Source organism: Chiloscyllium punctatum, chromosome 5 (genome assembly GCF_047496795.1).
Source record: "Chiloscyllium punctatum isolate Juve2018m chromosome 5, sChiPun1.3, whole genome shotgun sequence".
In the NCBI taxonomy this organism is placed as follows: domain Eukaryota; kingdom Metazoa; phylum Chordata; class Chondrichthyes; order Orectolobiformes; family Hemiscylliidae; genus Chiloscyllium; species Chiloscyllium punctatum.
The window spans coordinates 46,123,498-46,146,557 of NC_092743.1; the positions used below are offsets into that span (position 1 = coordinate 46,123,498).

Below are 23,060 nucleotides of genomic sequence, written 5' to 3' on the forward strand. Positions count from 1 at the left end.
TTTGTGCCAATATACATTGTTTACCTGTATCTTTTAAGTGATTCTTTGTAAATGGGTGATGGCGGTGTATTGGTAATGTTACTGGATTAGTAACCCAGGTGATCAGACTAATATTCTGACGCTACTGCACCTGGTGCAATTTAAATTGATTTAATTAATCTGAAACAACTATCACTAATTTTTTTTTTTGAAAAAAGCCTGAGGAATGAAAATGGGTTCGGCCAATGACTCGAGACTCTCAGCAATATAGTTGATTCTTAACTCTCTGAAATGGCATATTATCCAGTTCCAGGACATTAGGGACATGCGACAAGTGATGCCCACATTCCACAAAAGAATTTTGAAAATGCTATTTGGGCATCAAAATAAACAATAATCCCTACAATTGCTATTTGTCTGCTCCAGAAAAGGTATAATACAAAAGCATTAATTATCAGCTTGGTCTCACATCTGTTATGAACAAAACAGATCTCTTACTGCTGAGTGGAACAAAAAAATTGTGCTTCAAGTAGTACCTGAAGATGTTTTTGCCTATATCTCAGTTTGGAGTGTGAAATGATAAATAATGGTTATGTTTGACTTTGAACGTTGGGTTAGTCAGTCTTTTTCTTCCTTAATAGTGCTTTGAGACAAAATAATAATGCGATCCATTGTCTGCTGAAACGTGTGGTCCATAACTTCAACAAAGAAATGGCTGAGCTGGCTTCTTCATTGTTGGATTTTTTGCGACAGATCATAAACACAGATAGTTTGGTAAGTGACAGAAATGTGTTTTATATTACTGTTTAATCAGTTTTGAAATCATTTCTACATTTCCTGTAAAGTGCCCTTAAGAGTTGTTAAACTTGTCAACATTACTTGCAGATGTGTTTGTCAAAGTCAGTTGTGAAATTAGTAAGTCTTCAAACCCTAACTTTGGAGAAAATGGCACGATTGGTTGGCAAGTTGTCTCTGGCTGAGATGTACATTCATGAACATGCATGTGTAGGGACTTGTTCTCCTAAAAACAAAAGGAACACGTTCATATCTTGCACCTTCTTTGAATTGCTTGGAAGCTTGCGAAGGCTGTGTTCCCTATTACTTTCTTCATGGCAGTGGATGCGCCAATCAGAGTCAACTGTAATCACTCCACGATCTTTCCTTCTAATATAAATTGTTAAGATCATTTGAAGTATAACATTCTTTTATTTGTTCTGATGTGTGCAGCATGTAAAACTTCAATAACATGTCTCTGTTTTCAACAGTACTTGGTCAATGCTGATGCAAAACTTGGACATTGCAGATAAAAAGACATTTTGATGAAGTTTATCATCTTGCAGTCAATATAGAGTATGCACAACAGTAGCATGTCAGGGGGAAAACCAATACTTATACTGCATGAGGGGAGAGTCCAAGTGGACTCTGAAATAGAGAGCTGTTGTCATGGGATATGCATCAATTAATTATAATTGACAGTTAACTGTCAACTTTGTTTAAATTCTAAACTAGGCAGATTGACTGATCAGTTAGGTGAAGCCCTGAGAAATGAACCAGTAAATAATCGTCATGTCTTTTGTTCAGTTCAAATAGGTATAATGTGCATACCTGTTCTTTCTGTCTGCAAAGAATAGGTCTCTGTTTGTTGATATATTTAGTTCAAGTATACTGGTCGTTCTGCTATATCGTGTGTTTTGTTAATGTGAATTTGCCATAATGCGATTAACGGATTGTTACACAGCTTCTAAAGTGTAAAGTTTTAAACCATGTGTTTGTTATAACGCAATTCCGATCCCATTAGTTTAAACGATGCTGCTATCACATGATTGTCTTATAACACGGGGTTGCATGAGAACGGAATGACCGCATTAAAGCGGAACTGACTGTACATAGGTGCACCACATTGAACCTGTTTGATTATTCTAAATTAGTAGTCAGCTTAATTCTTCTCGCACTAAAGTATCCAGAAAATGTTCAATTGCAGTCCTATGTAATATTGGACACTATTGCATGTTTTACCGACATAGGCTGGTTGGTCATATCTTACGTATTGCAGACAGCCATGGGGATATGTTGTTTGATTAGATCCACTAGATTTCGAATGCAGGATCTACAAATCTGGCATCATGCCATTTGTCTGATCGCATCAAGAAGGGTACTGACTGTGCCCCAGCAGTTTGCAAAACTTTTATCACAATGTCCAGTGTTAAGTGTAGTTCTGTAGCTTGACGACATATACTCAATAATCCTATGTGTTTGAAGAATTACATTGAAATCAGTTTAGGAATATCAGTTGGGCTTGCATTGTATCACACTTGCATTTATTGAAGCTCCATATGATAAAGTGCAGAGCCCTGTTCTTTGCAGACAGAAAAGACATCTGCATGCACTGCATATGTTTTTTAATTTATTCATTTATGGGGTGAGGATGTCACTGGATAGGCAGCATTTATTGCCTATCCCTAATTGCCCAGAGGGCAGTTAAAATTACTCCATTGCTGTGGATCCGGTGTCAGATGTAGGCCAGAAGACGTAAGGATAGCAACTTCTTTCCCTGAAGGACATTAGCAAACCAGATGGGTTTTTCTGTCAATTGGCAATAGGTTCATGGTCATTATTAGACTCTTAATTCTCGATATTTATCAGCCATGGTGGGATTAGAACCCATGTCCCCAGAACATTATCTGGGTCTCTGGGTTAACAGTCCAGCTAATACCACTATGCCATCACCTCCAATCTGGTTGGACTCAGCAAAATAATTGATGAGCATTTGCTTTTGGCAGTGTCCTGACCAATCAGATAGAACACACCTGGTTTAAAATTTAAACAAAACTTCACAGTTAACTGTCAATGAGCATTAATTGGTGCATTCCTCAGGCAACACCTCTACCAATACAGCATAAATTTGGATTTCCCTTTAAATTGTTACCATGTATACTCAAGTAAAAGCTGAAAAATGTGTTGCTGGAAAAGCGCAGCAGGTCAGGCAGCATCCAAGGAGTAGGAGAATCGATGTTTCGGGCATAAGCCCTTCTTCAGGAATTATTGGATAAAGAGAATAGACATAAATGAATTAGAAATTACTCCATCTGCCTTTTCTTTGTGCTCTTGTTATCTCTTTTGATAAAAAAAACTTACTTTGGAGAGGCAGTGACATCATTGGTGCAGCTAAGGGCTAGACCGGAATCCCAGAATGGAGCAGGAGAGCTGGCCGATCAAAGTACCGGGGCGGGAAAGCCGGCAGACCAGAGTCCCGGAATGGAGCAGGACAGCCGGCAGACCAGAGTCCTGGAGCGGGAGAGCCCTTCCTGAAAAAGGGCTTATGCCCGAAACGTCGATTCTCCTACTCCTTGGATGCTGCCTGACCTGCTGTGCTTTTCCAGCAACACATTTTTTTAGCTCTGATCTCCAGCATCTGCAGTCCTCACTTTCTCCATACTCGAGTAAAAGTCCATCTCATGTAAAAGTCGACCCCCCCCCCCATTTTTGGCCAAAGAATCTGGAATTTTCCATATGTCTTGTGTAAGAGTTGACCTGAGTTCTTCACATAATTCACACCGACATTAGACTTCATATTTCTTAAGTTCATTATTGAATGAGCACAATAGTTAGTATAGTTAGTATTCACTTTATGTATGGTTGTTCCGCTCTGGTCTTCCAGCTGTGCTGCGCTGTTCTGCCAGCCATCCTGTTTGGCCCTGGGGCTCTGTTCTGCTGGCTGTCCTGCTCCGTTCTGGGATTCCATTCTGCCAGCTGTCTTGCTCCATTCCAGGCCTCCAGTCTGTTGTCTGTCCTCTTCTGTTCTGCTAGCCGTCTGTCTCTGTTCCGGGACACTGGACTGCTGGCCGTCCTGCTCCATTCTGGAACTCCGATCTTGTGGCTGACCTGCTCCAGTCTGCTGGCCGTCCCCCTCCATTCCAGGACTCCAGTCTTCCAGCCGTCCTGCTCTATTCTACCGGCTGTCCTGCTTTCTCTGGGACTCCATTCTGCCAGCTGCCTTGCTCCGTTCTGGGACTCTGTTCCGCAGGCCATCCTGCACCATTCAGGACCTCCGGTCTGCCGGCCATCCTGCTCCACTTCGGGCCTCCGGTCTGCTGTCTGTCCTCTTCTGGTCTGCCAGCCGTCCGGGACTCTGGTCTGCCGGCTTTCCCGCTCCAGGCTCTGGTCTGCTGGCTCTCCCACTCCGGGACTCTGCTCGGCCGGCTGTCCTGCTCCATTCCGGGACTCTGGTCTGCCGGCTCTCCCGCTCCGGGACTTTGATCGGCCAGCTCTCCTGCTCCATTCTGGAATTCCGGTCTAGCCCTTAGCTGCACCAATAATGTCATTGCTTCTCCAAGGCAAGTTTCTTTTATCAAAAGACAATAACAAGAGAACAAAGAAAAGGCAGATGGAATAATTACTAATTCATTTATGTCTATTCTCTTTATCCAAGAATTACTGTAATTCATTGTGTCTTTTTTGTTGTTTAAAGATCAGCTGGGCTTCTAATGATATGGTATGAATTTTTGATGGGCATGAATTTCAGCCTCTCAAAAGTATCCATGAAATAGTTGACCCCATAAATTTAATCTTAATACATAGTGTAAAAAAATTGACTCTTACACGAGTATATACAGTATTTCTGTGAATTGTCCTGACAAATACAAGACAAAAAGCTTCAACAAAATACATCTCTATCAATACTCAAGCTAATAGGCATAGCACATTAGCTTATTGAATACATTTCTTATGGATTCGGATTTACAGTTTCATGTAATAATGTATTTTACAGGGTAATTGTGGCGATGAAGGTGCTCCTATGGAAGTAGATGGTTTCCAAACTCCCCGTTCTTCAGCACTCAGTGGTGCAGAAGTGAAGCAGCTCCTAAAATGGAAGGAATCTGCAGATGATCATTTGCTCTTTGAACTGGATAAAGTTGTTACGGTATGAGCTTTTATAAAGGCACTGTATCAGGTGGTTGAAAATGATTCAGCTATTTTTGTGTTTTTCAAGACCTAGTTTTCTGTCAAAGCAATTATCTATGTTTTTAAGAAATGTAAGAGATTATGCACCACATTAAGAGTTTCTATATAAACATTACTTTTGAATGTTAGACATGATATGCTTTAGACTATTATGTTCCCTTCTACCACCATGATGGCAATGGAGGAGTTAGTTGGACTGCTGGTGCATTTCTTTGCTTGACCATATATCAGCTTGGGTAGGTGCTTTTCTGAAATGGAGAGAACAGTTGAAAGGAATAAGGATATTAAAATAATCTGCTTATAGTTGCAACAGAATATGAAAGTAAAGCCTGTTACACCCTGAACAAGAGGGGGAAAAAAATCCTGCTTCATTGAATAGAATTCTTTAGAGAAGGAATAAACAGAATGGATAAACAGGAAGCAATGAATGTAATATAGGATGTAATATATTTAGATTTTCAGATGGTGATGGAGAAGATACCACACATTAGGGTACGTAATAAGGTAAGAGCCCATGATAGTGGAGATAGCACATAGAAACCTTGTAAATAGGAGCAGGTATAAACTATTCAACCCTTTGAGCTTGCTCCATCATTCCATATGATCACAGCTGATCATCCATCTCAGTACCATGTTCCCCCTTTATTCCCATATTCTTTGATTATTTTAGTCCTAAGAACTAAATTAAAGTACTTGAGTTTTGGGTAGTATATTGAAGTGGCGAGCAATGTGGTTGGCAGACAGGAAACAATGAGTAGGACTAAATGGGTTGTTTTCCTGAATGGCAGGCCAGGGGACCAGTGCAAGACCACAGGGTTTAAAACTAGGCCCCTAGCTATTCACAATGTATATTAATAATTTAGATGAGAGAACTAAATATAGTATCTTAAAATTTCCAATGACACAGCTGGATGAGTTGTAAGGGTGATGCAGAGATGCTTCAGTATGATTTGGATAAATTGAGTGAGTGGGCAAATGCATGGCAAATGCAGTATAACGTGGATAAATGAGGTTATTCACTTTGGTAGCAAAAACAGGAAAGCAGATTATTATCTTAATGGCTGTAAGTTGAGAGAAGGGAATGTACATTGAGACCTGGGTGTCCGCGTACAGCAGTAACTGAAGGTAAGTGGTAGGAGGTCAAGAAGGAAATGGAATGTTGTAGTGAGAGGATTTGAGTTCAGGAGCAGGGATACCTTGTTGCAATTATAGAGGTCTTAGTGAGACCATGCCAGGAATATTGTATAAAATTTTGTTATCCTTATCTGAGGAAGAATTTATCTTGATAAATGGAGTGTAGCAGATTGATTTCTGGATTGGAAGGGATGAAGTATGAGAAGAAGTTGAATGGGTTGGGATTATATTAACTGGAGTTCAATAGAATGAGGGGAGGATTATATTGAAACATATAAAATTCAAATAAGACCAGACTGGTTCGAACCTGGATCCTTGAATCTAGTACGATCCCTAATTTCCCTTGTTAGCTACGGTTAAACCACCTCTCTTGTTTTAGTTTTTTGCCAGAAATGATTGAACAGAGAGGATTGACTAACTAATAGAAAGCAGAGTTGTGATAATTGGGCATATTCAGGAAAACAACCTGTAATTCATGGGGTGTCACAGAGACTAGTACTGGGCCCAGTTATTCATAATGTATGTTGATGACTTGGATGAGGAATGTGCACCATGCCGACCAGATATCCCAACCTAATCTGGTCCCACTTGCCAGCACCTGGCCCATATCCCTCCGAACCTTCCTATTCATATACCCACCCAGATACCTTCTAAATTGTACCAGCCATCAGAAGCTGAAAATTATTAAAATAGAAAAAGACTACAAAAACCACAGTCCGTGAATCAAAATAAAATATCCAAGTTCATTGGGTAATAAGGAAGGCAAATTGAATATTTTCCTTTATTTCAAAAGGAATAGGGAATTTTGTTCAAACTGTAGAACCCACTAGTCAGACCACAGCTGGAATACTGTGAATATCTTTGGACGCCTTATCTAAGGAAAGTTAAACTGGCTTTGGAGACAGTCCAGAGAGGATTCATTTGGCTGATCCTGTGAACGGACGGATTGTCTTATAAGAAGAGGTTAAGTTGGTTACGCTCAGAAAAATTTGGCGATTAGAAGAATGAGAGGGACCTTATTAAATACACAAGATTATTAGAGGACTTCAGGTAGATTCAGAGAGGTTGTTTCTTTGTGGGAGAGCCTAGGACCAGAAAGCATAAATCTCAGATTAAGTGGTCACACATTTAAAACAGGGATGAGGATTTATTTTCTCCAAGGATAATGAATCTCTTGAATTCTTTGCAACAGTGGGTTGTTGAGCCTGGGTCATTAAATATATCCAAGGCTGTGATGGTCAGCTTTTTAATTGGTAAGGGAATCGAGGGTTATGGGGAAAAGGCAGGAATATGTCGCCATGATCTAATGGAATGGCAGAGTGCAGACACAATGGGCTGAATAGCCTGCTACTGCTCTGACATCTTATGGCTTTAAGGTCTTCTTGTCAACACCCTAATTGCATTGGACACCTAGTGAGTTATGAAATTATAAATTTGCTTATTCGACATTACAGAGAATCCTCATTAACACAATGTTTTGACAAATGCATTTGTAGCCCAGAGCACTAAATATCTTATTATCTTTAGGTATTACTACAATTCTTAGGTTTTCTTAGTCAACAATGCTTTTGTCAATTCACAATAGCTTATTTGGCAAAATTGTATTTTTCTGCCTTTTTATGGAGTTCTCTTCCAGATGACCTAACTTTGCACAAACCTTCTGACTTCAGAATTCCCTTTGGAAGAAACACTCCAAAGGAAAGACTGACTGCTGTCATTTAAATAAAACTTGCTATAGCTTTCTTTTTGAAGCAGATAAATCACTGCCTTTCTCATATTTTACTTCCTTGATATGTATTCATTATTAACTTGCAGCCATTTCATACGAAATTCTGCATTACTCAGAAATGACATTGGTCTTAACGCATTTTCAAATCACCCAATGTTATCCTGAACTCAGCTGGGTGAAAATACCACTTTATTCATATACTAAGAGTTCTGCAAAGAAGTGGTTACATATTGCACTTCCATGTTATGCTGTTAGTCTCAAATGGGATTGAGTCTGAAAGTGAATGCACATTTGAGAATTAAAACATTCAGCTTTTTTTGAACCAAAGAGACTTGAGGGTAGTTGAGATAATATTTGCAACAATGGGCAGTGCATTATTATCTACAAATAACTGCATTTTTAAGCTGTTTATTGGTAATGGTGAGTGCTTTGTAATAAATATTCCCAAAATATTTGTTACTGTATTCTGTGATAAATTAGTCTCACCTTTAATAGATTTTATTGCCGTCCTGTTCTTTGAAGTCTATGTGCCAGGGAGGCAGATTTGTAAATATAAATTTCTTTGTCAATATAGGAACTGTGTAAAGAGGATGATAGTTTCGACTCTTTATTAGAAAATGTTGTTGGATTGCGGCAGATGTTAGAATCAACTACAGATGTACTGCCTGTCACTACACAAGATGTAGAACCTGTTCTTCCTGTTTCTGAATCTCTTCCAGTCCAGTTTAACAACAGGTAAAGACGCTATACCTTTGAATCTTCAAAATTTTCAGTCATCATTTGTTCACGGGGCCAGTATGACTAGCTTCAAAGTCTTGCATATTTCTTTAAAAAAAGCTTGTTGCTATGACAGTGAGCTTCAAGATGAGCAATTAAGTCCAACGCTTAAAGTAAAGACTATGTTTTGAAACATTATGAGATCTAAAAGAACCATTGCAAATATTTTCTGCAATCATGTTCTTGTGAAGCTCAATTTTATAACTGTTTTGGACTGTTCAGCCAGATCAAAATCCAGCTGAACAGTCCAAAATGGTTATAAAATTGATCTTGATTAAAAAAGCTCTCGTGGTCTGTAATTAGTTTAAATTTGCTTTCTGCCAGCAGTCTCTCACTTCTTAGCGTGTTACAGTTCAGGTGACTTCACACCTGAATTACATTATACAAGTGGGATAATTTTAGTATCGATCTAATTCACATTTAAGTCATTTCATTTTCTAAGCATTAAATGTTTTGAACTTCAACCTGAAAAGATCTGACTATCAATTAGGTTCTGTATTTCCAGACAGGACTGAAGAAAAGCCTTTGTTTTCTTCTAGGACAGCATATGTCTTGGCAGATGTCCTGGATGACCAGCTAAAGACATTATGGCTTTCCCCGTTTCAAATCGAAGAGATTGACACAGATATAGATATGGTAAATACAAACTTTAAGCACATGTGAATTATAAGCAAAAGCTGTGGAGTTTAAATTCAATTGATTGATTAAATCCAGATTTAAAAGCTAATTTTCAGTATTGTTGACTGCAAAATTATCAGATTATTGTAAAAACTCATATAGTTCACCAGTGTTTTTGGGCAAGGCAATCCTGATGTCCTTACCTGGTCTGGTCAACATGCAATTCAAGACCCATACAATGAGGTTGACTCCTAAATGCCCTCTGAAATGTCCTAACTGTCAGTAGTATCAAACAACCATATAAAGTCAAAATAGAATACAATGGACCACCTGCCGTTCACCAGGCACTGGAAATAACAATAATCCATCCTATGCAAATAATCTTCCTTAATAACATTGGGAGCTTGTGCCAAAATTGAAGCGTTGGAATAGTCATGAAACAGCATAACAGGCATACCATGCGGCCAATGTCCTAGATGCCTCATTGCCATCTCTCAGTATGTACTTCCCATTAACAGGATGGATCCACCAAATGTGGTGGCACAGTGGCATTTAGCTGAGAGATAATTGCTTTGGGAGTTCTCAACATTGACTCGAGAATCCATGAGGTTCTCATGTCATGGGGTCATGCATGCAATTTAGTTTCTTGTTGTTTGCCAAATGCCACCCACCCATAGGTGATAAACCAATTCTTCTCCATGTTGAGCACCACTTGAAAGACGCACTGAAGGTAGCAAGGTGGCAGAATTTAGTCTGGATGGCAGATTTCAACATGCATCACCAAGCTCATGTCACCACTACTAACCACGTTGGCTGAGTCCTGAAGGACATAACTCCCAGATTAGACTGCAGCAGGTGGCAAAAGGCAGCCAGAAAGGAGATACCATTTAACCTCCCTTGTCACAGTCTACCTCGCGCTGTGATGCAGTTGCCTGTAGCTGTATAACTAACAGTGTCTACCACACAGTCCTTGTGGACATGTTAGGTGGGTTTTCTTACTGAAGGCACCTCTCAGGAGATCTCCCACCCACAGCTTCCAACCTCATAGTCCGGGAACCCTGAACTGCCCGGTTCTACCTCCTTCCCAAGATCCACAAGCCTGACCACCCTGGCCGACCCATTGTCTCAGCATGCTCCTGCCCCACTGAACTCATCTCTACCTACCTTGACACTGTCCTATCCCCCCCTCGTCCAGGAACTCCCCACATACGTTCGAGACACCACCCACGCCCTCCACCTCCTCCAAGACTTCCGTTTCCCCGGCCACCAATGGCTCATCTTCACCATGGATATCCAATCCCTCGACATCTCCATCCGCCATGACCAGGGCCTCCAAGCCCTCCGTTTCTTCCTCTCCCGACATCCCCAACAGTATCCTTCCACTGACACTCTCATTCGTTTGGCTGAACTGGTCCTCACCCTTAACGATTTCTCCTTTGAATCCTCCCACTTCCTCCAGATCAAAGGCGTAGCCATGGGCACACGTATGGGCCCCAGCTATGCCTGTCTCTTTGTTGGCTATGTAGAACAGTTGATCTTCCGTAATTACACCGGCACCACTCCCCACTTCTTCCTCCGCTACATTGATGACTGCATTGGCGCCACCTCGTGCTCCCGCGAGGAGGTTGAGCAATTCATCAACTTCACCAACACATTCCACCCTGACCTTAAATTTACCTGGACCATCTCTGACACCTTGCTCCCCTTCCTGGACCTCTCCATCTCCATTAGTGACGACCGACTTGACACTGACATTTTTTACAAACCCACCGACTCCCACAGCTACCTGGATTACACCTCTTCCAAGCCTATCTCTTGCAAAAATGCCATCTCGTATTCCCAATTTCTCCGCCTCCGCCGTATCTGCTCCCAGGAGGACCAGTTCCACCAGAGAACACACCAGATGGCCTCCTTCTTCAGAGACCGCAATTTCCCTTCCCACGTGGTTAAAGATGCCCTCCAACGCATCTCGTCCACATCCCGCACCTCCGCTCTCAGACCCCACCCCTCCAACCATAACAAGGACAGAACACCCCTGGTGCTCACCTTCCACCCTACCAACCTTCGCATAAACCAAATCATCCGCCGACATTTCCGCCACCTCCAAAAAGACCCCACAACCAGGGATATATTTCCCTCCCCACCCCTTTCCGCCTTCCACAAAGACCGTTCCCTCCATGACTACCTGGTCAGGTCCACACCCCCCTACGACCCACCCTCCCATTCTGGCACTTTCCCCTGCCACTGCAGGAACTGTAAAACCTGTGCCCACACCTCCTCCCTCACCTCTATCCAAGGCCCTAAAGGAGCCTTCCACATCCATCAAAGTTTTACCTGCACATCCACTAATATCATTTATTGTATCCGTTGCTCCCGATGTGGTCTCCTCTACATTGGGGAGACTGGGCGCCTCCTAGCAGAGCGCTTTAGGGAACATCTCAGAGACACCCGCACCAGTCAACCAAACTGCCCCGTGGCCCAACATTTCAACTCCCCCTCCACACTCTGCTAAGGACATGGAGGTCCTGGGCCTCCTTCACCGCCGCTCCCTCACCACCAGACGCCTGGAGGAAGAATGCCTCATCTTCCGCCTCGGAACACTTCAACCCCAGGGCATCAATGTGGACTTCAACAGCTTCCTCATTTCCCCTTCCCCCACCTCATTCTAGTTTCAAACTTCCAGCTCAGCACTGTCTCCTTGACTTGTCCGGACTTGTCCGACCTGCCTATCTCCTTTTCCACCTATCCACTCCATCCTCTCCTCCTTGACCTATCACCTTCATCTCCTCCCCCACTCACCCATTGTACTCTATGCTACTTTCTCCCCACCCCACCCTCCTCTAGCTTATCTCTCCACGCTTCAGGCTCACTGCCTTTATTCCTGAAACGTCGATTTTGCTACTCGTTGGATGCTGCCTGAACTGCTGTGCTCTTCCAGCACCACTAATCCAGTAGTTACTGAAGGCACTGTCCATCTTGTTACCTGGCTCCATCACAGTACTAAATGGGACAGATTTAAAAAGGTTTATTGATGTACATAGATGCTAAGATGCAGAGAGAATTTGATAATAAGACAGCAGCCAAATAAAAGAGAATCTGTAGGTCTTCTAATGGCATGTAAATGCTAATTGGGTAGTAAGTGGCAGGCATGGATCCAGTAGAGTTCTGGGTGGTAATGTATACTTGGAGATGCAGAGCAAAGCTAGAACTCTGAGTAAGCATGGATACAAAGTATTCATTGAGGAAAAGGATGCTGCCAAAATATTGATAAATGCAGAGGTAGTAGAGATATTGGCTGGCTTAGAAAATTGATACTCAGGTTACAATGGTAAGTCTTGTGATACTTAGGTTTTAGAAACAATAATTGAGGCACTTCGAGAGGTGTGAGACATCGAAGGAGAGCTAGCACAAATTTGTATAGGGCAGATTGCCTTGACTAATTAAAGTGAATCTTGTGAAGAGGAACAGCAAGGGTTGTTGATAAAGGAAAAATAATGGCTGTGGTTTATGGATGTTAAGCAAGTGTTTGATAAAGTCCCATATAAAAGTCTGGTTCTGAAATAGAAGAATCAATGGCATCTGGGTTGAAAATTTGGTATAAGAACAAAATACAGTGACTTGCGGTATATGTTGTTTTTATGCCCAGAAGATGACAGACAATGGTGATCACAAAGGTTTAAGACAAGAAAGTTTGGGGTTTATATATATGCATAAACTATATATTGGAATGAAGAGTAAAATTTCAAAATTTGGCTTTGATATGAAATTTGGAGATATGGCAGATAATGAGGGTGCTAATTGACTGCATCAATACATTGGTAAACTGAATGGTAAATAAGTTGGGGTTTGATATAAAGTATTGTGAGTTTATATATTTTGGCAGAAGAGATAGTTAGAGGCATCTTAAACATAATGGCGTAGTTCTAAAGAGTATATAGAGACAGAGGGACTTGGGAGCTCATATGCATTGAACTTTGAAGGTGGCAGGATTTATTGGTTAGCAAAGCGTATTGAGCAATTTATCAAGGTATTGAATGCATAAGCAAAGAAAATATTTTGACTGCTCTGGTTAGGCTGCAATGTTAATGTCGGTTATGGTCACCACACTTGAAAAAGGATATGACTGTCCTCGAGAGGGGACAGATGATATCATCAGGAGAGTTTCAGGGATGAGATTTCTTTAGCTGCAAGGCTAGGCTGGAGAAGCTGGGGTTGTTCATCTTAAAGTAAAGGAAGTTGAGAGGAGATTTGATAGAAGTATGAAAGGTTGTAGCAAAACTACATGTTAGATATAGAATGGCTGTTCTCATTCTCTAAGGACAAGGTTAGATATGGACTTAAAGTTTTGGGCAAGAGATGTAGAGGAGGATAAAGCAAGGGAATATGAATGATTGATTGGATTGTGTTATAGAGCATGGACTCAGTGGACCAAACGGCTGCCTTCTGTGCTATGACTCTGATTTTGGCATTCAAACTCCTGTGTATGCTTTAATGGATTAGGCATCTTGTATTAATTGGTTGGTGATAATATTTTATTCAGGTCAAGGTTGACTTGATTGATCTAGCTGAGAAGTACTGCTGTGATATGGATCTGAAAGCAGAACTGGAAAGATCATTCCTTTCAGAACCCTCGTCTCCTGTTGTAGCCAAGGTAGCAAAAGGCTTTAAACTGGGAAAACACAAGCATGAAACCTTCATTACTTCCAGGTGAGATGTCAAAGTTGACCCTCTTGAAACTACAAGGTAAAAACGTTAGTAAATAATTTTACTGTTCTGTAGGTCTTTAGTGTACTTAACAGAATTATCTATGTTACTTGAATATAAATGTTTACAGTAAGTATAATAGTTTTTTCTACCTTTTTATCTATCACTCCATGCTTTTGAACCAGTTACAATATTTTCATATCTCTCTTTATATAATAATACACTTGTTTTAAAAAAGATTTTTATTTCGCAATTGGTTAGCTCAGTTGGCTGGACAGCTGACGTGTGATGCAGAATAATGCCAACACCGTGAGTGTGTGTTATCAAGAATGTCATTAAGATGATGCAGAGTAGAGCTTGTCTGCTCTGGCTGCTTTTCTCTCCTTTTCTTTTTTTCACTTTTTCTTTTTACTTACCTCTTGTCCTAAGCTCAGACAGCATTAGCAGTAGCGAGGATCCCCAGTATAGACTTGAGTGATCCCAGTGCACACCTCGTGGTGGTGGTAAGTGGGCCTAGAACAGACCCAAGTGACCTCTTACTTTTCCAGGGTGAGCATGGGACCTGGCATCTGAATAGGTGGCTACTACATTGGTGGAGGCAACATCAGCAAGGTAGGCCCAGTGAGCAATGATGGCGCCTGAGCATTGGTGACTTTGTTGTTGAGTCCGGCGTTTGTAACAGTGAATTGGTGGCAACAGGACATCACAGTGACGTTGGAAAGGTGTGCCCGCTGGCGAGAGATGCGACTCTGACATTGGTTGGTTTGGCACAGGTATTGTCGAGGCAGTGGTGAAGGAGAATCGGCCCAGCAGTGAAAGCTGGTGCCTGAAGAGTGGTCACTTCTGCATTGGTTAGGTCTGATGTAGACAGTGATGCGGTGGCGGAGGAGGGATGGCAGCAGGACTGAAGGGCTATCCCTAAGCTATGTCTTACTTCTTTTTGTTATCCTTAAAACTAATCAAAATAGTGTTGGATCGTGGCAACTGTCAAAAAGCTTTTCACTGTATTTTACTGCTTTTATCGCTGTAAAATACACCTGACAATAAAATCAATCATTCATTCATTCATTCATTCAGCTGAGATTAACATGAAAGACTCAACTTCTCCCCTCTCCTGAGGTGAGGTGACCCTTGAATTAAATCATCACCAGTTGTTTCTCGTGAGAGAGCAGCCCTGTTGTCTTCTTGGAGAATAGTGACTACCTGTTTTTAAAACCTTCAGAGTTTTGTTTTATTTAACTGGCAATTTGGGAAGATAATTCCAGCATCCACAAATCTGTCTACATTTTTGGCTCTGATATACCTTAGAAATCATACCATCAGATTTGATCATTGTGGTTTCTGGTGATCTGGGAGATTTTTTCAAGGTGGTACATTTAATGGAAAATAATAGCCCAGAATTTCTGATGGCTGAGTAATTGTTTCTTTACAGCAATCTGGAGTTCCGTGTCTGAAATTTGCAGTAAGGAGGTGATCTAAAGGCATTGCCCAGGAATTTGCATTTTTGTTTGCCCATGCCAGTGTGTCCAGATGCCTTAACGTCAGAAATATGCAAGGGTTCCAACTTTAACTATTAAGTGTGATATACATAGCCCCAGACCTACCTTTAGCAGTCATCCACTTACCCGGCAGCCTACATACCTAGAACGCTATCTTCCCCATCATCCATCTATAACCCTACCCTGACCCAATGGGCACCTAACGCCACCACCAAACACCGTCCCACCCCCCTCCCAATCCACCCCAAAAAGAATGCCCATCACCGTATACCCCCAGTCCATGCTCTAACTGTCAACACACTTACATCCCTACTTCCTCAGTTACCTGAAAAGCCTATTTAATCCTCAGGAGTTGTCGAAGTGGCTTTAGACCTTTAGACAATCTAACTCCTGAAATATGACAGCAAGCACCACTAAGACATCATGCGATACCTTCCGATGCAGCTCTTGCGCTATATGCATTTCTCCCTTGTTTTCTGCAATGGACAGATTTAGAATAGGCCAGACTCAGAAATTTTGATGGGAAAATTTGCTGCCAGGTAAGTGGCAGACCTTTGTAAGATTGCTTGTCATTTGCATTTGTGCAGACAGCATTCTGGCCACTGCATCCCAAATTTGAATTGTTTCTGAGACTTGGATACATGTGGTTGAAGTGGAGGTCTTTTGATCTCCAAACACCAGCCCACCCAACATGCATGCATGCACGCGCACACACATATGCACACACGCACGCACACACGCAGTTGATTGTACCATAGACAAGTTTTCAAATGATGGTTGCATAGTGGGTTAGTACTGCTGCCTTACCATGTCAGGAACCCAGGTTGAATTCCAGCCTTGGGTGATTGTCAGTGTGGAGTCTACTCGTTCTTCCCATGTCTCTGTGTGTTTCTGTTGGGTGCTTCGGTTTCCTACCACAGTCCCATAGTGTTCAAGGATGTGCAGTCTTGGTGGAATTAGCCATGATAAATTTGGGGCAACGGGCATGGGTCCAGGTGGGATGCTCTTTGAAGGGCCTGTACAGATTCGTTGTGCAGAATGACCTCTATCAGCACTCTGCATTGCTAAGTTTTGATCTCCATGCCACAGAAATCTTGAAGTCAAATAAACGCTTAACAAAAAAAAAACCTATGTCAGTGCTAGTTCCACACCAGGAACTGGCTATCCTCACCTCGTTCCTTTACTCTTTCCCTTTAAATGTTTCGTAAAATTCTTTTTACACGCACTAGTTAAGCTGGATATTAATTTTTTGATCAATAGCCTGTTATAGTAAAACATTCTGTGTGTTAATGATATCGATGGAAACATTTATTCTTTAACTTCTGTCTTCATAGAATCAAATTTATCATGAGCACAATCTCATTGTTACTAATTTAGCAATGAGTATAAACCACAGCCTCACAGCGCCAGAGACCTGGGTTCAATTCCCGCCTCAGGCAACTGACTGTGTGGAGTTTGCATATTCTCCCCGTGTCTGCGTGGGTTTCCTCCGGGTGCTCCGGTTTCCTCCCACAGTCCAAAGATGTGCAAGTCAGGTGAATTGGCCATGCTAAATTGCCCGTAGCCTTAGGTAAGGGGTAGATGAAGGGGTATGGGTGGGTTGCGCTTCGGCGGGGCGGTGTGGACTTGTTGGGCCGAAGGGCCTGTTTCCACACTGTAAGTAATCTAATCTAATCTAATCTAATCTAATCTTTGACTATCTCTTGAAGCTTTAAAGACCTGAGAACTTTTGGAAATACTTGATTCTTCCTTGATCTTCTCTTTGTCAATGGAAGAGTCTCAATATTACATATCTTGAAGATATTATGATTATTGCTACTCTTTTTGAAGTGAATTTAGCAATTTTGTTGTATATAGCCCAGAAATCTAGTACCCTAGATCTGGTGTAATTCATCTCAACACACTTTATATCTATGTAAGACCAAGAATTCCACATGCTTGTTTTTGTTGACTGTTATACTGACACTCTCATATTTTAAAGATTTATTTTCTTTAAGAATTGTTCCTCTAATCTTAACACTTAGCTGTTCTTTTCATTCAAGTAAACAGCTAAGTAAAATTTCTGTTTATTAACCAGCATCTTCCTCTGCCTGCCCTGTCTTTTTGTATTTTCATGCATTCTTCTTCAATCCCATAGAATTTAATATAACCAGTAAGCTTCTGTTGTGTCACTATCTAACTATAAATTGAAAATGAGGTCCAGACATTCCTAGGGTATACAGCCTTATCCACATCAAGAAGCAGTTTTGTTCTACCATGTTTATTGCATTCCCTTTAACTCTATAGTTTGAGCGTTCCTCAAATTTAATTAAGGCGGTTAAATGTATTCTGCCCTTCACACATCCATGCTCCCCATCCATGAATACAGTGGTCTGGCTTATTTTGTACCCTTTTTTTTATTGCTGATGTGACATTTGCTCCTCTGCTGGCCTTTTTTGCAATTCCGATTTTGACTTTATTAATTCCACCTTCTCCCCAACCTCCTGGGATTGCATTGAAGTATAAGAATCACCATGAAGCCTATTCTGCCATTCAGTCAGATCACAGCTGATGTGTGACCCAGAATCGCCTTATATTCCTTCATGTGCTTGGTTAGCAAAAGTCTATCAATCACAGATTTATAATTAACATTTCATATGATTTGCAAAAAAGACCATCCTTTGCATGTAGGTATGTCACATTTAAATAGCATGAGAAGAGAGTCTGTGAATCTGATGTCTCATTTGCAAGTAAAAATAAAGTTTGATGTTGGGGGTGGATTAGTTGAATTAACATCAGCCCAGCATATCCATAGCATATTCAAAAAACACCCACTCCACTCCCTTGATTTTAAATGCTTTTCATATTGATGGAATGATGATTTAATGATTCTGTTGACTAGAAATATAAATATCTCACATAAACTGGAACTGAGAAGTTGCAGCTGAGTTTCTGGTGAATGTGGACAGTAATACACAATTGCCTCAATCTTGGTACTAATAATATCATTACTTAAAGAAGTTCCAGGTGGTTTGATATAGAAACAGCAAATGTCTGACTGGAAGAGCACCAGTTTTGGAAGAAGAGGTTAGACCGATTATTTACATATGTGCCTGCTATAATCACTTTGTGATTAAAATAGGAAGGCATTCCATTCTTTAGTGCAGTTACCTTGCACTTGTCGGAGGTGAAAAATGAAATTTGTTTTCAAGATTTTAATTTGATCTAAAGTAAGCACCTATCCAGTCGGTGCAAGACCGCTGAACAGTTCTGAAAGAGGGGTTGTTATGGAAATCAGACTTCTAAGGAAGTTTATGTTTACTATCTTAACTTTAACTGAATGTGATCATTAACCAAAAATATAATTAAAGTATGCTTTTTGTGCGAAGCTCTGTAAGTTCTAATTGCATTTTTGAGTGATGGTATGTGTAACAATATTGTAGAATTGTTTACATTTTTTATAAAATGTATTTCTCAATTTTATTTTAGTGGAAAATCTGAATATATAGAGCCTGCCAAACGAGCCCATATAGTACCACCTCCCCGAGGTCGAGGCAGAGGGGGATTTGGGTCAAATTGTAGACCTCATGATATATTTCGGCAACGGAAGCAAAACACAAGCAGACCGCCCTCAATGCATGTGGACGATTTTGTAGCAGCAGAGTGCAAGGATGTTCCTTCCTCTGGTCCACCCCCAGCAAAAAGGACAAATAAAGGACCTCAGAAAGCTCCTCGTGGTGGATTTTCTGGAAATAGAGGAGGTCGTGGTGTCTTTCATAATCAGAACCGTTTCTTTTCTCCACCTGCTCCCAAAGGTTTGTTTCCATTTACCCTATAGATGTTTGCCATATGATTTGGTGTGATAGTGAGAAAATTGAAATAATTTGGTTATTTGTATTTTCATTTCATTCTCTTAATATTTCAGCAAGAACTATTTTCAGGAGGCTCAATGGAATCGGAGTTAGTTCCCTCACATTGCAAAGTAGCACATAAAGTTACAATTCTCAAAAATGCGAATAAATCTAACCTAGGAAACAGTTGGTCTTTACATTTATTATTGATAAGATGTCTGAAAGGATTCAGAGACATTCTCTTATGATCACTGGAAAAGGCAAGGGATTCTCAACATGACTTTTAGAAAAGAAAGTTTTTTGTTATGAACTTGATTTGACATTTTTGGAAGTATTTTAAGTTAGTGACTGAAGGCTACCTAGTTGGTAATGTCCACATGGACTTTCAGAAGCTTTGAAAAGGGTGCCTCACTCGATTACTTTGAGATGAAATCCTGTGGTAACACTGGGAACTTGATACGCTGGATCAAGAATTAGCTCAGATTGTACAACTAAAGGTTTGTCGTCAACAGTTGTGTATCACCCTGCAGGCAGTGGTGTCCACCAGACACATGTTAGAATGGTTACTGTTTACTGTTTTCACTGTAATTAGCAATCATGACAGTGTAGCAGGTATGATTATGTTTTAAGATAATAAAATTTGTTCAAGGATTAAAACAATTGATTAAGATGTGCAGGAGGAATGGACCAAATAGAGGCTTATGACAGATTAGATAAGTGTGATGCCATGCATGTAATAGTCACAGAGTACATTTATCATTTACTGGAAATAAAAATGACAGGAATTAAGAGGGAAAGTATCAAATTGTTATTGAGGTTTCATAAACATTACAGAGGCTATGGTCAAAACCAAAACCTAGCTTTTCACAACTTAGGAAGTTCTATCCTTTTTTTGGTTGAAAGAAGATGTACTCATATTTGTCTACATTAAAATCCAATTAGCACAGTTTTTCCCATATACTTACGCCACTTTGTAAAAAATTTTATGCTTCCATCTATGTTGCTTATCATGTCCCTTGTACTTGCACTATCTATAAATTTGGATAGTTGGCTATCTACTTGATGATGAACAGATAAGATGAAAAATAAATTAAGCTAACAATGTAGATCTTTGTGAGACTTCAGTATACATCCTTCAGTACAAATCGAAGGAGATAACGTTTTAATTGGGAATACAAGTAATTAGTCACACCACATCTGGAGTACTGTGGCCAGTTTCGAACGTCTTATAATAGGTAATATACAGAGCTTGCAAACAATTCAGAGGTGAATTAAGAGAATGATTTCTAACTGTAAAGAATCATACTTCCTCTGGCTTAAAAAAAGCATCTACTTAATTTAGAGCAGCATAGATTTGGAGATGATCTGATTTAGCTAAGTAAGGTAATGAAGTGACTCAGTTGTGCCTGTTGATCAGTTATTTCAGTTTGGCAAATTGGGGGAACCAGGGACAAACATTTAAACTATCAAAAATTGGAACAGACTGAAGGTTAGGTGCTGTTATTTTTCCCTGTTTGAGCCTGTGGAATGTAATGCCAACTTGTCTGGAGTGTGCTGTTCCTCTGCATACCTTCGGGGTGGGGTCTGGATTATTTCTTGGTTGGGGTAAAATGATGTGGTACATGATTAACTGAATCTCTTTAGTCAGGTTTCTGCTCTGCTAAAGCACCCTTAATGGCACTGCACAGAGTCACAAATGACATCTTCTTTGACATTGATTGTGCTTTTAGTTGGTTGATCACATCATCCTGATTCAATAACTTGCTTCTATTGTCCAGCTGAGTGGGACTGGCCTCATTTTGTTCAACTCTTAGCGTTCAATCATAACCCAACCAGTAGATACAGTGGGTTTTCTTCCCACTCCTATTGGTCTTACTGCTACCTCAGATTTTTGATAAGTTCCTGGTCAATTTCTAACCTAACTGAATAAACCTGCTTTTGCCAAATGTCCCTTAGTACAATTTGGTTAGCAAAAATGCGTCAATCTAAGGTTTAAAAGTAACAACACATTAATTGCCATTTAGGATAAGAATTCCAAACTTTTACTTTGGTTTGTAGAGGTGTTAGCTAACTTCTGAAAGTCTGACCTTTATTTTGTTTTTACAATAGTCATTCTGTTGTCGACACCTCAGTCAAATTAAACCGTTCTTTGTGAGACTTCAGTATTAACAGTGTGCCATTTGGAGTACTTGCTCTTATCTTTATTTTATCTTGCCACTCTACCATATTCTAACCAGATCAATGATATACCTACAATTCTATTAATTTCACCTTAAGCTAACAGTGTTTCATGAGGGACTTCGTCAAAAGCTTTCTGGAAGTCCACTATAAATAAAATTCTTTCCACTTCAAAAGTTCAATCTGGTTAATCAGGCATAATGTACTCTTTATAAAATCACTGTCTCTGATCAGCTGAAAATTTTCAGGGTGTTCTGTCACACTTAGTAATTTCAGACTTTAATCATTTCTGGACAATAAATGTGACGCAACAGGTCAATCATCCCCGTTTTATCTCTTTCTCCTTCAGAGATAGGTAGCAAGCTTACTTCTTAATCAGGAGAAAGTGAGGACTGCAGATGCTGGAGATCAGAGCTTAAAAATGTGTTGCTGGAAAAGCACAGCAGGTCAGGCAGCATCCAAGGAGAACGTCGATTCTCCTTCTCCTTGGATGCTGCCTGACCTGCGCTTTTCCAGCAACACATTTTTAAGCTCTTACTTCTCAATCGTAGTGTTAGCAGTTATCATTTCCAAATGAGGAGTCCATAAGTTCTGAAGGCATTGAGTGTGTGTCTTGAGGGACTAGACTGTGGAACTTAGTATCCTGGTCTCTCTTCTTGATGATATTAAACTAATTGGTCTATAATTTCCTGCTTTCTGTCTCCCTCTTTTTCTGAATTTACAGTTTTTCTGTTCTTTAAAGTTGGGACCTTTCCAGAATCTAAGGAATGTTGGAAGATTACAACCACTGCACCAAGTCTCTGCAGCTACTTAGTTTGGGACCCTAACTGTAGGCTAATCAATTCAAAGGGAATTGTCAGCCATAAGTCCCATTACTTTGCTTCATTATTTACCCTGGTATTCATCTCTCCCTTTTGCCTCCTAATTTTGTAGTTTATTCAGATGCCATTAGTGTCATCTGCCATGATGACAAGTGCAAAAAAATGCATTCAAAGTCTGTCATTTCCTATTATTTTAGTTTACCAGTCTTTTCTTTTTTTCATTTTAACATTTGTTTCTTGTTTCTTTTCCCCTACCTGCACTTGCACCTTTTACTTCTAATGGAGGGGCTGTAGTTTTTTTTTTATATATACCTGGAGGGCCTTCTGTTGGCCCTGCAATCTCAGGAGCCCATCCTTTTGAATTCCATTTTTGATGTAGATCTGACCCAGACGTGATGTCCTCACCCAGATTCCCTCCTGACAGTGGGATTAGAATCCAGAAAAAGAAGTGTCCATGACACACAAATAGTTCTTGTACTTTCTGTATCATACCAATGTGTTTGCTGTGACAATTGTAATATTTTGTTTCAAAAAGTATTGAAAATAAAGGTAGGGTACAATAGAAGCACTGAGTAAATTAGAAATAAGGCAACATGACCCACTTGGCAGTTCTTTTATTAATATTATTCTTTTTTTCTTTGTAGAAGATCTAACTTTTCTTCCAGGTCATGCAGTAGGACTCCTTCATCCCAGCACCAGAAATCGTAAGTAATTTGGTGTCTGTGTGTTGATGTAAAATAATTGAATGTTGATTCATGTGAAGCGTAGAAAAATTTATGGTCTGTTATGGTCATTGTAAACCTGATCACATTTGAATTTATCTGAAATA

General features: G+C 40.4%; 1 protein-coding gene across 3 annotated transcripts in view; it reads left to right on the forward strand.

The window, feature by feature from the left end:
* virma (vir like m6A methyltransferase associated) overlaps positions 1-23,060 on the forward strand; it is a 108,779-nt gene that overhangs the window by 79,266 nt on the left and 6,453 nt on the right. For all 3 annotated transcript variants that reach the window (XM_072570216.1, XM_072570218.1, XM_072570217.1), the window contains exons 17-23: positions 621-753; positions 4,748-4,900; positions 8,379-8,539; positions 9,121-9,217; positions 13,740-13,906; positions 18,871-19,196; positions 22,876-22,935. In XM_072570216.1, coding sequence (XP_072426317.1) covers positions 621-753; positions 4,748-4,900; positions 8,379-8,539; positions 9,121-9,217; positions 13,740-13,906; positions 18,871-19,196; positions 22,876-22,935 — 1,097 coding nt within the window. The remainder of the gene's footprint in view (positions 1-620; positions 754-4,747; positions 4,901-8,378; positions 8,540-9,120; positions 9,218-13,739; positions 13,907-18,870; positions 19,197-22,875; positions 22,936-23,060) is intronic.